The 15,121-nt window shown below is 40.8% G+C and overlaps 1 protein-coding gene across 2 annotated transcripts; it reads right to left on the minus strand.

The window, feature by feature from the left end:
- Positions 1-456: 456 nt before the first annotated feature.
- On the minus strand, positions 457-4,322 carry NUDT15 (nudix hydrolase 15). 2 transcript variants are annotated; one of them, XM_067292151.1, is made up of 4 exons: positions 4,133-4,322; positions 3,842-4,032; positions 2,681-2,758; positions 457-2,355 (listed from the first exon to the last, which is right to left on the minus strand). In XM_067292151.1, exons 1-4 carry the CDS (start codon positions 4,288-4,290, stop codon positions 2,333-2,335), a joined length of 450 nt encoding a protein of 149 aa, XP_067148252.1. In that variant the 5' UTR covers positions 4,291-4,322; the 3' UTR covers positions 457-2,332. The 2 variants fall into 2 exon arrangements, with proteins under 2 accessions (XP_067148252.1, XP_067148246.1); XM_067292145.1 differs by having other exon boundaries at positions 457-2,758; positions 4,133-4,321.
- Between the last annotated feature and the right edge of the window lie 10,799 nt (positions 4,323-15,121).

The raw sequence follows: 15,121 nt of genomic DNA on the forward strand, positions 1-15,121 counted from the left end.
CCCAACTATAGGCTGTTCAGCAGTATTTTTCTGTATATATTGCAGTTGTAATGTCATTTTTAGGTGGATTCTACTGTCCATTACAAGCAATTTAGCAAATCACAAAGGTTTAAACATATTCAGTTGCTTAGACGTGTATCTAATGTATTTTCCTATTTAGCAAAAGTACCAAAAATCAAGGTAAATGTAACATTTAGTTGAAATGAACAGGTCTTAACAGCTAAAAACTGCTGAGAACCAAATTTTCTGGGAAAAAAAAAGTAGAAATGCAAGATACATTGAAAACAAGTTATTTAAGTCACAGATTGCTGTTAGCTGATTGCAGTAATGCACTGTAGTCATTTAATCAGTCCACTTAGACTGGATACAATAACCCTGACATATGGAGATACTTTCTGTTCCTAATTTCAGCAACTTCATTTGTGTATTTACAGCAAACAGAATGAATATAGCCAATACATGTAATAAAGTATTTACTGTGTTACAAACCATTTTCCAGTAACTCGTTTTTTCACATCAAGGACTTAGATGCCTTCTAAAATTTAAAATAGCACTAAATCATTTATATATATATATATTTTTTTTTTTTTCATTATTCTTTGGGACAGATGGGTTGGACATCTGTCAACTCTCTTCTTACAGCCTCTTTGTTGACAGCTGAGTGGAATATTTTTCGATGTACAAAAAGTTGCTTTGGGGAAGAAAACCTCCACTTTTTGAATAGAAAAATAAGTTTTGTACAGAGATACTGTAGTAAGGTAATATTCAGTGAGGTCTTCCATTTCAAAACTGCTTTTTAGCAGGATCTACTTTTTCACTTCAGAGAAAGAATATCCATCCCACGGGAAGCTGTATGTAGTTAAGAATACTTAAAATTCTAAGTGGGAGGCTTGGTATCAACAGCATTCTTACATCTTGTACCACTCTGCCTGCTTCTCAGCAAAAAAACCCACCTCCATTTAAGAAATTTATGTGCAAAGCAAGCAAGTGCTTTAAACCCTTCAAATTTTTTTTTTTTTTTTTTTAGAACTGACAAGTCAATTTGTAATTTCAGACAAATTCAATCTTTCAATATTGTATTTGTGTTTTATTTAAATGAAATTAAAGGGTATCACAGAATGTTTTCTACAGTGTGTGCATATAAAGGAAACAGAAAATGTGTTTTAAAAGCACACTGAAGAGAAGAAAACATGCAATTTTGTGAAATTCTTTGAGTCATAATCCATTCTGATCCTAAAATTCATGGCAGAAGTCCTAATGACTACAGCTGAAAAAGAATCAAATTCAGTTACAAATTCTAGAAAAATGATGAATTGTAAACTCATTGCTTTACATGCATATCTTTGTGTTCTGTGATATCATTCACTACTAATTCAATCATTCAGTCACATCAAACTGAAGATTTAAGAATTCTATCAAATCCTAGTAGCCATAAAGATCATCATCAATCTGTGCAGTGTTGAATGCTGACTACCCTCTTTAGCCAAAAGGTATGATAGTCTGCAGTAGAGCTACACCTGTAAATAAGATTAGTTTGTACAATGTTTCTTTTGTCAGTCTAATAGGACACTGTAGGCACCTCTCCATTAAACTATTAAGAGCTGTAATAACACATGAAGATAAACTGCCAAGATCTGAAACACTTCTGCAGATGAACTTTCAAAATTAAGTTAAAGGAATTCCTATTTCCATTTAACTTATTTTATTAGGTTAGGAACAATATGATACTCTGAAGACAGTGCAATGCAGTTTACAGTAATATTCTTACCATTAACTGTATATTAAGGACACACACTCTCTCCTTAAATGCTTGCCGCTCTACTTATGCTCATGAAAATTGTGTGTACACATTCACTGGAGACAAACGATATAACACAAAATACGACAGCACAAAGAAAGGTAACAGTTCTAATGTAAATGAGGTTGCAAAGAAAGCGTCTGTAACAAAAGCGGGTGGCAGACAGGGTCACAAAATTTTCATTCTGTCCTACAAGCCAGAGCAATCTTTCCATGTTTATAATACACCACTTTTCCAGTATATACTACTGTCTGTAGGAATACGAGGCATTCTCTGGAAAATGTGACTTTTGGTCAGTATGGATGTTGACAGTATCTTAACCGAAGCTATGAGGCCAGGCTAAGTTTAACAATGGGTCCAACACACATAGTTACAGGAAAGCAGCATGATATACAAAATAGCTTTACATAAAAAGCAGGACAGTGGCTTAACAAATCAGTTTCCCTTGGGCCTGATGCTACAACCCTTTCCAACTGAGTAAGCTTCTGTGAGTAGCTCCGTTGACTTCCAAAGGGATGTTCATCTGAAGATTTTTCAGATAAAACAGTATGACTTTTCTATAAAAGAAAACATTAATTGTTTAACAACTAGAAAACATGCTTGTTGTTGAATAGCTATAAAGGAAAGCCCCATCTAGCCCTGGAATGAGAGACAACCATTATGTGAAATAAGGTGAAAGCACTGAAACATTTGGCATTTTTTGATGGGTAATATTTTCACATGGGCAGAGGGAACATGATATATCTTTTTATCTGTTACACTGGAAAGGCAGATCTGTCCATGAAACAGATTGTTATACAACATAAAATTATTTTTATGCTAGTTGGTGACTTCCCGTGTATCCCTTTAGGTGATCAAGATCTTCTGTAAAAGGATTGTAACCTTGTTCTCTTAAACAGCGTAAGGGCCAAAACAGTTGATTTGCTGGAGGAAATTCATCCCATTTAACCCATTCCCAACCTGTAAAAAAGACAAAGTGTAAAAATTAATAATGTACCAATTCTGCCTCTGTAAATCTAGATGAATTGTGCTTGTGCAGAAGTTACCAATAACATGTTCAAACTTTGTTCTGTATGCAGTTAGTCTAAATTTATTACTCTCTTCTCCCCACTGAAAATTACTGTCCTCTAAGATTTGCAGAAGGAATGTACCTGTAACCCTTCTCTACCTGGTTATGTCAAAGTCACGTGGTATTAAATTAAAAAAATTGTGCTCAAGATTAAACTATATATTGAGAAAACTGAGTAAGGAAACAGCTGTGCCCGCAGTTTTCTATGCTGAGAAATTTGAGGAGTAGTATTGATACATCTACCGCATCCATAACAATGCCTCTCACTGTGTTCACAGTATAATGTCTTGCACTGTTAATGAGAAAATCCCATATGAGATCCAAACAGCCTCCTAGAACATGTATACCATTTGGTAAAAAGGTGTTTCTAACATTCAGTGCTTATATTTCCTTTTTTTTAATTCAGCACAAAAAGATGATAGAGGACAATGAGGGGGCAGCTTTAATATTCATAGATGACATATAATATTAATCGTTCACTGCAGAATATATTTGCATTCCTTTTACATACAAAGCTCGGTGAAAACAGGGCAACATTTTTGTTGTGTTTACTGCAGCGTTTTCCCGTTACCTCACAGCAGGTTCCTGCGCCAGGAGGATCAAAACTGCTGAGACAGCTCTGCCTAAGGACTTTGTTCTTCTTGCAGAGACGGAAACACGCACTTCTGAGAGCTCACGGCACCATCCTCGCGTTAGGAGCTCAGGCACTTTGTAACGAGCGTTAACCTTTGGAGCCCTCCCTCCACTACCGCCGACCCCGTTATAGGAACTCCCTACGCCTGGCTGAAGAGCGGGCTGTAACCGTCGCGGTGCCCGCCCTCCGCAGCCCCATCCCCGCGCTCTGCCGCCACCTCCCGGCTCTCCAAACCTCGCCAGTGCTGCGGGGACGGGGCCCGACCAGCTGACTCTCTCCTTCCCCCCCCGGGCCGCCACCGCCCCGAGCGCAACGGCTGCCACGCGCACGCGCGCCTCACCCTCGTTCTTGTCGGGCTCCCGGTTGCGCGGCTCCGCCCCCGGCTCCGCCTCGCCCTTCATGAGCACGGTGACGTAGTGGTAGCGCGCGGCGGGGCACGCCGAGTTCACGGCGGAGGCGAAGCGCACGTTGCGCAGGCGCAGCGCCGCCTCCTCCAGCGCCTCGCGCGCGGCGCACTCCGCCAGGCTCTCCCTGGAGGGGCAAGAGGGGAGGGGCATCGCCGTGTGAGGAGTAGGGGGGGGCGGCCTGCGCCCCGCGCCTCAGGCTCCTGAAGGGCGCTGGCGGCTCCTACCCGAACTCCAGGTGGCCTCCGGGGAGCTGGTAGCTGCCGGGCCCCACCGGGCCTTTCCTCTTGCCCAGGAGGACGCAGCGGGGGTGCTCGGGGCTGGTGACCACCACCCCCACGCCGATCCCGGGCCGCGCCGTGGCGCCCGCCCGCGAGCCCTCCATGGCAACCGTTGGGCGGCCGCGCAGCTCGCCCCGCCCTCCGCGGGCCGGCGGGTGGGGGCGGGGGCGGAGCCGCGGAGCAGCGCGGCTGCGCGGCCGTTTTTGGCGAGGCCGGTGTGAGCGTCACGGTGCTGCAGAGCACGGAAAGCTCGTACCTGTTCCGTCTGCCGAGTAATCCTTCAGGTGGCCTGCGCAGCACTTCCGTTTGGTTCCACTTTTTTCCAAACTATGGGAAATCAAGGTGCCTTGCCTCTACAGAAAACAAAAACAAAAACCAAAACACAGACACAAGGCGTTGGGGGACTCTGGACCGAGTCTTTAATGCTTCTGCTCTATGGCTGCCTGCAATATAAGCACAACAGCAGTAAATTCTGCAAGAAAATAAAGAACGAGCTCACAAGAGGGAGAAATACCAGCATGTAAAAATGGCTTAATTTTGAATTCCTCTCTGGTTGTTTGCCCCTGCACACTAATGGTCTAGTGAAGTCAACGAGAGTTAAATGCATTTGTGAAAATGAGGGGCACCTAAAACAAACATAAAACAGGTTCAGCCTGATTTCCTTGAGACTGGCCAATTGATCTCTGACTCCAGATTTCATTCATCTTCAGAATTAAAAAGCAACTCCTGTTACATTAGTGCACAGATCATCTCAGATATCACCTAGAAATTGTTTAAAAAAAGAAATCACAACCTTAGTTAAGCAAAAATCAAGAGGCAGAATAACACTTCCTTACTGATAAAATTGAGGAAGCAATGAAGATCTCTGCTAGCAAATTTGTTTTCCTTCATTTTCCCAACTTTTGTGGTCTGGCAGAATAAAAGTGCAGTCACATCTGCATCTGCACTTGTGACATCATCACAACTAATCTAATTACTCGCTGTTTTTCTTCACTCCTCTCTACATTGGTATGTTCTTGTTCCCTTTGAACCAAGTGTGTTATTTTGGCAGAGCATTGCCAGCAGGCTGAGGGAGGTGATCCTTCCCCTCTGCTTAGCACTGGTGAGGCCATATATGGAGTGCTGGGTCCAGTTCTGGACTCCCTGGTACAAGAGAGACATGGAGCTACTGGAGCGAGTCCAGTGAAGGGCTACTGAGATGATTAAGGGACTGGAGCATCTCTCATATGAGGAAGGGCTGAGAGAGCTGGGCCTGTTCAGCCTGGAGAAGAGAAGACTGCATATAAATATCTTAAGGGAGGGTGTCAAGAGGATGGGGCCAGACTCTTTTCAGTGGTACCCAGCAGATAGGACAAGAGACAATGGGCACAACCTGAAACACAGACAGTTCCATCTGAACATGAGGAAAAACTTCTTTCCTGTGAGGGTGACAGAGCACTGGAACAGGTTGCCCAGAGAGGTTGTGGAGTCTCCTTTCTCGGTCCTGGGCAGTCTGCCCTAGGTGACCCTGCTTGAGCAGGGGGGTTGGACTAGATGATCTCCAGAGGACCTTTCCAACCTCAACTGTTCTGTGATTCTGTGACTTGCCTGATCTTGCTGATGATAAAGGTCACAGGGGCAAATTGCCTGAAAATTAATAATTTTTGTGGGGTTAGTTTTCTGCGGAGTAGTTGCCTAACTCTCTCAGTATAGAATCAGATGAGTTCCAGTGTTGGCAGGAAGGAAATGTCAGAAGTGCGCATCTGGGAGTACTAGAAGCAAGGCTGCCCTTTGACAGTAGTTGGCTGTTGTATCAGTTTAGCTGTAATGTCAGCCCACACCCTAAATTACTGACGTTAATTAAAAAAAAAATTCTTGGCCAAAGTGCCAAGTTAAGTGACCTTTCATAAACCAAACTAATTAGCACATTCCTTGGTATCTTTCACTACAGCTAGAGTATCTTATTCTCCAGGTTAAACACCAGCTAGTTATATTATTTCTGCATTTACAAGTTAAGATTACAATGATCTTATAAAAATCGTATCAAAGACTCCTTACTCACTAAGCTCATTCTGGTCCAGCTGTTTACTTGATCATCAGCAAAAACATTTCTACTTTCTGTTCAAATGTAAACCATTTTTCTGTTCCTTACACCAAACAGTACAGGTTTGAGCATGGCCCACTTTCTGTTCATATCATTTAAAATACAAAAAGTATTCATATGGTCATTGTGCTTGTTAGGATGGTAGCAGGATGCCCTTTCTCACAAAATTTATTTATCTTCACATATATCTTATCTTTATATGAAGATAATTATGTAAAATATAATTGTAATTACTAAGTGTAAAAACTTTGTTCCTTATTATAAACACCTATAATATTTGCGAGTAGGCTAAGATTTTCCCTTTCCCTCCACCAGCCTTTTGATCACAACCAGGGTATGAAGTACTATGCTTTTGCAGGAGCTTAAGATAATCTTTTTTGTAAGGTTTTGAAATAGACTTTTATACAAATGTCTTTAATTGCTTACTGTGAGGTAAATCATTTCAGAACACTTATCACTTACCATGTTTATGTCTTTAGATTACTCTCAGATGGAAGGGTTTAGTCAAAAGTGAATGAGGAGACATTATAGTTTCACTTCTTATTTGTCTATATAGGTGAACTTACCTATTCTTTTCTTTTATCACTCCACTACTGCTCAGGTTCTATTCTCTTTCATAATCTTTTTGGCAAGTCTAACCTGAACACTGCAAGAAGGTACCCAGAATTTGTCCTTATCCTGACCCTTCCTTTGGTAAAATTCATGTCTGTCCATTGACAGATTCCTGCTGTTAGTTGCCGTTCTTTCTGTGGACATCACAAGTCCCCACTCAGTCCTTTGGCTTCAGGGACTTGCTAAACTGCAAATTTGTGCTGTTCTCGTTCCGAAGGTGAGAGCATATAATTTTGTCTTCATCATTACTTTTTGTAGTGATCAGAATCTATTCACATTTTTCTTAGTTTTCAGGAGTCTTCAGAAACCTTTTTTTTGTTAGGCATCTTTACCTTCTCAAAACGATTAATTTAACTTGTTTTCTGCCCACCCTCCACATGATATGTTTGCTTCTACTCCTCTGAGCTCATGCTCATTTAAAATAGGCTTCATAAGGTTTTTTGAGATCCTCAGGATCAGCTCTAAAATCTTAATGCTTTTGGAAAATGTTTCTGAACACAAGGTGAGAAGGTTAGTTACAGAAAAGCGCAATGATTAGGGCCTACCCTTTCTTAAGGATCAGGAGGGTCATTTGTCACTTTTTTTAGAGAGGTGTTCAAAAGTACGAGAGAGTGTGTTAATAGCAACCAAAGGAAAGGCCAAACTCCATACAGCAGGGAGGTGACCTATCTCCTCCAGCACATTAAACAATTTATTTCACTACTGCCTTTAAAATCTTCCTTTTTCTTCATCTTATGTTTGTTGTCATTAGCATAAAGGATGCTATATGAAAATAAAACATATCTTGTTGACTAAATCTGTTCTAATTAGCTTGTTTTTAGGGCTTATCTACACATATGGGCATGCACTCAGAAGTTTTGCACAGATCAAGAAGTAAATTTAGGCCAACATTTCTGCATGTGATGGAGAACAGACCTCCAATGAAGAAAAGAGATGGAAAAACCCAAGAATTAAAAAGTAAAAATGGACCTTCTACTATAGTAATACAAAGAAAAGCTTGCAAGGCTATGATTTATGTGTTCTTGTAAACATGTTTATTAATATTTCACATGACAAAGTACTTCGGTGAGATAAACAGCTAAATCAGTGTGTTTAATCCAGCATGTGTCCAGGCTGCTATTGAAAAACAGAGGCATACTTTTCAGGCCCAAGTGCTTGTATCTCGTTCCTCTTGCTAGCACTATTGTTGAAGTGGCTGTGCAGTGAACTGGATGAAGGAACTGATTTGGCTGAAAAAAGTTCTTTTTTGGTGAATTTGTCTTCCAGCGTGCAGTGGACAAAACAGGGAGGAGATAGGACAGAGTTAAATCAAACTAAAGATAGCATGATACCAAACCTAACTCAGTAAACCGGGAAAAAAATAGTTTTCATAAGGATCAGTTCCCTGCTATGATTTACAGCTCAGGTGCATGAGTGATTGAGCTGGCACAAGGGAGGAGGTGAGTATGAGCAGCTGGGGACAAGAATGATGGGACTAATAGTGATAGGCCAGATTTATGTTGGATTAAAATGACTATGCAGCCATTCCTTAGGAAGACCACATATACAGATACCTGGTCAGAAAAGCAAATATTGTACAAAAGCTGTTTGAAAAACAACTACACAAACAGAAAACATCTGTCTTTCTGAGAATCTTATGCATGTGGTTCCCTCACTGTGGAATTTACTATGTATTCATGTTCACGTAGCAGAAGTATGTACCAGAAGATGTGAGGATTATTTTTAAATGCTTTATATTGCAAAGCAGGCATTCAGAAGCTGGGTGGAATGTTAAAGCAATGCATTATATCAAAGTTATCACTGCAGACTGACTGACACGTGAGCTTGAAAGATGTGTGAAGTCTTCTTTTGCATTCAAGCAGCGGGTTGTTATTTTGAAACCTAATACAGAAAACTTAAATTTTAGCATTGTTAGCTGTTTCCTCACTTGCCATTTTAGCAGAAACAGCTCAATGTTGATTCCATGGTCTCAACACCTCCTGCTTCCACTAAATTGCCAATTATTTTAACTTTTCAATATTCTTGATGTATTGGAAGGAAATATAACAGCAAAATAACATACATGAAAACATCGGACATATTGGATCATTGTGTTAGCCATTCCCACAATTTTTTTCTTTCCATTGTCTGCTTTGCCTGAAGATGTCACAGTATTTCTAGTCTGTTCCAACTGTATGCTGTGGAAAGCAAGGGATTTGACTGCAAAATTTGAGTCCAGTTTAAGGTAGCTTGCATTTGTGTATGTATCTGACTTTCCCCTAATGTGTATGTGGAATAGGTAATAGAAGTGCTGGCATTCTGAAAGAGTACATGAATGTTACATCCGGTAAAGCATGTAAGCTTTAACTTGCCTATAAAAGTGAATTTTCTTAAGTTACTGCTAATCCCAAAAGGAAGCTATATTAAGAAGTCAGTTATAGGGTCACTTATAGGGATGCAGTCTGCACAGCACATAACAGGAGGAGATGCGAGAAGTCTATTTTAAAATAGCTCAGTTCATGTCTAGGAGTTGCCCTGTGTTTATGGAAATAAATAATCCTTTGCTGTAATATTACAAGTTGATCAAAATCAGTAGCAACAGTTAAGAAATGTGGGATATATTGTTATTGTGTTGAAACATAGATAAGCTCTGATCACATATAAATAATAAAATCCTGGAGAACTCTTTTTTTAGGAAATTGATAATATTCTGCTACAATTTTAAATGGATACAATGTGCTTCTCTACCTTTACGTATTACTGTGCAGAGAGCTGACTCTCACCTAAAAAAACAGCTCCAGAACTCCTTTCATTTGGGAGCCGAAGTGAGTCTCCTAGAGACTTCCTTTGCTCTGCTAGTGCACAGTGTTAGGAAGAGAGGCAATGGGGACAAGTTGCAAAAGGGGAAATTCCGGTTAGGTGTTAGGAAAAAAAAATTTCCCCATGAGCGTGGTTGACCACAGGAACAGGTTGTGCCAAGAGGCTGTGGAAGCTCCATCCTCAGAGATACACAGAACTTGACTGCTCACGGCCCTGAGTCACCTGCTCAGAGTTCACCCTGCCTTGAGCAGGGGGTGGCGTGAGGGGAGGAGGAGTGTTTGGAGTCGATGCCTTCAGAGGTCCCTTCCAACCTAAATCATTCTGTGATTCTGTTCTGGCAACAGAGAAGATTTCTTCTGATAAACCATAACCATGTACCCACTATTTGTAAAAGTACAGAAATTCATTGAAAGATTTACAGCTTTTGACTTAGATAATAATTTTACCTTTTAATTTCATTGAAAAAAGAGTAGCTCCTAACACTGACACAAGCAACTCCACTGATCTGAAGATCATTGATCTCCTTAAGGCCAAGAATGGATGACAAAGCTTGTACGATCCCAAAGTCCTGGGTCTGTGAAGTCCTTTGGGATCTCCTGGGATTGACAGTGCTACAGGAATATGTACATGTGTGGATGATTTTTATTTGTTGTGGAGCTACCAGGTGTAGTTGAAGTTGCTTAGTATTTTCTAATTCTTTGGTTTTAGTTTTTGTAAGTTTATGAAACTATAAATATTACTCCCATCAATTTCTAGAATTTCTGCTGTCTGACTCAATTTTTTTGGGGAAGATATCAGCAAACCCAGTTCAATTGTTTGTAAGAGATGAATTGGGGAAATATAACCTGAGTTGGGGGGGAAAAAAAACTTTCTGGAGAAAAAATGAGGTTCAGTGGTCAAAGGATGAAAATCTATTCAAGTTAGTCTCAGTAAATCCCCGTGCTGTTTGTGCACAGAACTTTTCAGAGGCTTACTGTTCTTCTCTAAGGATTTCACCTCACCAGGCATACTGCAGTCCCTCCAGCTTAGACGTACACACTTATTTCTCCTTGGGATGCTCTCAGCTGGAACGGTGAGGTAGTTTTGCCTCACAGCTGAGACGAGGACTAGCTGCCCTTGTCACTTTCAGTACAGGCAGATGAGTTCAAGTCACCTTCAGAAGTGAGTGTTCAGTCAAAAACTGCTCACACAGTAATAAAGCTGGGACGTGGTCCAATAAGCTGTCAGTGACTGCCTCTGAGACACAATGATGGCAAAAGGGTATCTAGTCTCCACACTTCTGGGAGAAAATCCGGGCCTTTTTACCATGGTAGGATGCTGCATGGTCACCTGTAAGACAGGAGCTCTTGTCTCCTTTCTCTGCTGGGCTGTTTTATTGACATCCAGCTTTAGTTTAATCATGTGCCAGAGCCTTTTTCATGAGGATGCCCAGCCTTCTTTATGCTCCTGTGGTCCCTGAGTTAACCATGTAAATATATCTGGAGTAGCAGATGCCACTTTTAAAATTAGGAAAGGTGGTAATTAGGAGAACTTGGTAGTCTACAGCTATCTCCTTCTGTGGGGGTGGTATAACTTCATGACTAAATTTTTGCTTTTTTCCCATCAAGCTTGCTATCTTAAAAACCTGTACAATTGCACTGAAGATATGTATTATACTAATAAGGTTACAAAGCTGTACACTTCACAGTGCACGTTTAATTTGTTCTATTAGTGTATATGGCAGTCCCTACATAAATAGCAACTACTATTGGTAGAGAAGTAGAAGAAAAGAAGGAAGGGTTTACTTGGCTGTGTCACTGGTTAGGTCGTCTGTGGCCTGACTTCCTCTCCAGGCTTTTCCTCTAAACTTGGTCTCTTCCTTTTCCAGACCTGTAAAATGGGATAATGCTAGAGAATTTCTTTGTTATGAAATCTGTGGACAAAATATAGGTGATGGTTCACAGTATCTTCAGTTTGCCCCTGGCCTGTCAGTCAGGGTAATTAGTGGTTTGATGGACCAAGGTTAAAGGTATGGAGAATATTGAATAATGAAAAGAAATAAAAACCTGTCACCTGCACCTGAAACATTTCCACAGACAATCCTTCTATTTAAGAAAGAGTTTCCAAATAACAGAACGGAAAATGTGCAGAAGTTAGCCTACTTATTTTACCTTTGCCTATGCCTTGACCTTACCTTTATTATAAATTTATGTTCTGCATGCTTCTCCACAATCCTGGCTTCACATTAGACTTCAAACAATGTTTTTTCATTACCATTTTGTATTAGATTTTATGAGAGCTGTAAGATTTTCTGCACTGCATAGTTCCTTTTCACAGAACAGAAAATCCTTGCTTTTAATATTGTACTTTAGAAAGGGCCTAGCTGAGCAAAAAAAAAAAAAAAAAAAAAGTTGATTCCTATAACCTTCACTGACTATCATGAGCTTCTGTACTTTTTTGAGACCTGAATTTTCTTTTTTACACTAGTGTTGGTGATGTGTGACCTTGGGCAACTTACAGGCTGGCAAAGATTGATGGCTTCCCAGCTTCTATAAACCTCCTGTGTGTACTCAATTCCAGGGCACTTGGGGTCAGAATATGAAAGCAGCTGTATTAGCTCAGGACAAAAATCCATCTAGGTCAGTACCTTGTGGTCTAAAGTTTAGAAAATAAAAACAGGCAAGAAAACATGATACAGCTCTTGACTACTCTCCTACCCTCTAACCATTTGTGGTTCAGTGACTTCTCAAGGCAAAGATGGTGTCTGTGTAATCACTAACCCTCTTCTGATTTCTCTTCTTTGAACTTACCAAGACTCCTCTTGAGCCTATGTAAACTTCAATCATTTGCAGGATTTCTGGCAAGGCACTTCATAACTTAACTACACACTGCATGAAGAATCACCTCCTTTTGCTTACTTTGAGCCTTTCACCTACTAGCCTCGCTTGATGTTTCCCGCTTCTTGTATTGGGAGAGATGGTGAGCTGGTGCTTAATGTTCATATTGTCCCCTGTAGACAATTGCACCCGTCCAGACCTCAGACTGCTTACAAATGCCTGTTGCAAGGACAGGTGAAAATGCCAGAATCCTTTTAGGGGAGACGCTGGAGCATCTTCAAGGAAGGACACTGGATTGCTTTTTCTATATGACAGTCATTGTAAGGTGGAATAACTGGAACCTGCTCAGATGGGGATGGAGGTCCCCGTCTGCTGCCCTGCCCTGCCATCTAGGGAGGTTTGCTGCTTGCCAGGGGCTTGCATTCAAGACGCTCTGGAGAGGTTGCTGAGGCTTGTCCTGCCCTTGGACTATTGTCCCCGGCTGCTCTTCCATGTGGGCACTGATACAGCCAGGGAAGACCTGGAAAGTATCAAACATGACTACATGGCTCTGGCGGTAATGGTCAATGGCACGGGGGCCCAGGTCATGTTCTCCTCGATCCTACTGGTGAGGGGGAAAGGCCTAAGGAGGAGGCAACAGATTCTGCAGGTCAACAATTGGTTGCATAGCTGATGTTGACAACAGGATTTCTTATTCTTTCTCAGTTTAGCAAGAAATCTCAGCATTTTAAACTTAGAATAAGAAGGAAGGAATCTATATCTAAATTTTTCTGAGAATTTGGCCAAACATATGGATATCTATCACAATCCTACAATGCATTCACCTTTCCTGAGACTGTACATTCTCCATGGGTGTGGGCCAGGTATTGAACTTGGCTGAGCCTGTGCAAATCTGAGTTGCTTTAACTAGGCTTACTAGGAATTTGCCTGGTTGTAACCCAGATCATCATCTTTTCCTGTTTCTCTAAGGAAGCAAAGAAAAGGTGAATCTGTAATTTCCAAGAACTGATGTTTTTATGGTTTGAGTTGCCTAGCTCCAGACCACCTTGTACTGGCTGTGTGGGCCAGATGGTGGCACTGGTAATCAGGCAGAAAGCAAAGACACAAATTCATGCATTCTTAGAATAAATCCTGGTTAGATCAAATCTCATAGATAACAAGGAAAAAAGACAGTGCAACATCCAAATAATTAGAGCTCTCCATGCTGCTGTTTATCACACTATAGAAAATGGCAGCAGCTGCCAGGATCTTTATAGAAATCCTTTAATATTGCAAGAAAAAGTAACATTTCTTCTTTTGATGTATGAGATAAAAACCTTATTTTTATCTTAAAACAACATAACTGGCAGGATAAGTTCACTTTACACCCCTAGTGAAAATAATAATATACTTCATATATATAGTAATTGTACTCTGAGTGTCTTATAACTCTTTTCAAAGGCAAGAATGAATTACCAGCCCAGAGTGATTTGTCTGACTTTCTTGCAGTAGCAACTGAGTCAGGATGTAAGCTCAGTTTCCTGATCTCCAGGGAATACTAGTCTCTCTACAGTAGCTCTGGATGACCCTCTTAAGTTTTGCCAAACTCTGTTACACTGTCTTTGTAACTTTGTTTCATTGCTACATACTTTTTCCTCCTTTTTCCAGGAGGGGAAGCCATTTCGGAGACCCTCCTGATGTGAGATTCCTGGTAGGAGTTATGAAATTTCCTGGAGCTTATATGAGGGAATGACATATAAGTACTACCCTGTGACAGAGCCACAGGCAAGTCTGGTGATCTGAGAAGAGTCAGTGTGGTTACAGCAGAGAGGTATTTGGCAGAGAAAGAACACAAAGTTGGAGTGTTTTTTTTTTTTTTTTTTCCTTTTGGAAGAGAGAAGTTGTTTACCAAGGAAATGTCTCAGATTTTACCAGCTGCAGTGGAAAGTTTTGGAGGGTCTATCGAAATTTTGCAGTTTATTACAGGTTCAATGACATGTACTCATGCCTGGAATGTCTGGACAGATCAGGCGCATAACTAAGCACTCTGCTGAGTTCACTGCAATGCTAACAGATAATAACAGCATATCCAAGACAGTGGAGGACCAGAAATGAAATAACTGAACTATAGTTACTATGTCTTTTGCAATGCTTGCCTAAAGGAAAGCTATTATAGCACACTTCCAGTTTCAGAACAAAAAATGCAACCCAGCCAGTTATTGGGTAATTTCAATTGCAAAACCCGTTAAAATTACAACTCCTGCATTGCTTTCCTTAAGATTAAATCTAGTTTTGAAATTCATTATGTATGGAAATAACTGTATCATTCCTTCTTATTTACTGTCAGTAGAGGACTTGTCTCATTCTGGCTTCCCAGGCCACTAGTCTGTCTTAGTTAATGTTTTCTTTTAAAGAAAAAGCATTGTTTCCTTGTGACTCTCAAACTCCATTCCCTGGGTTCTGTAGAGAGTTCCGTCTTCTACATTAGTTTGTTAATGAAATGACTCAAGTTCGCCAGGGTAGATATATGCACCCTAATTTGCAAAAGCAGACGCACAGCTTTAAGCTGCATGAGGCAGAAATTATTTTTTTGTACCATGTACCAAGCCTAGTAGACTGGGGAAGTAAACATGGTTTTCAAAATAA

This window comes from Apteryx mantelli, chromosome 1, assembly GCF_036417845.1.
Source record: "Apteryx mantelli isolate bAptMan1 chromosome 1, bAptMan1.hap1, whole genome shotgun sequence".
NCBI lineage: Eukaryota > Metazoa > Chordata > Aves > Apterygiformes > Apterygidae > Apteryx > Apteryx mantelli.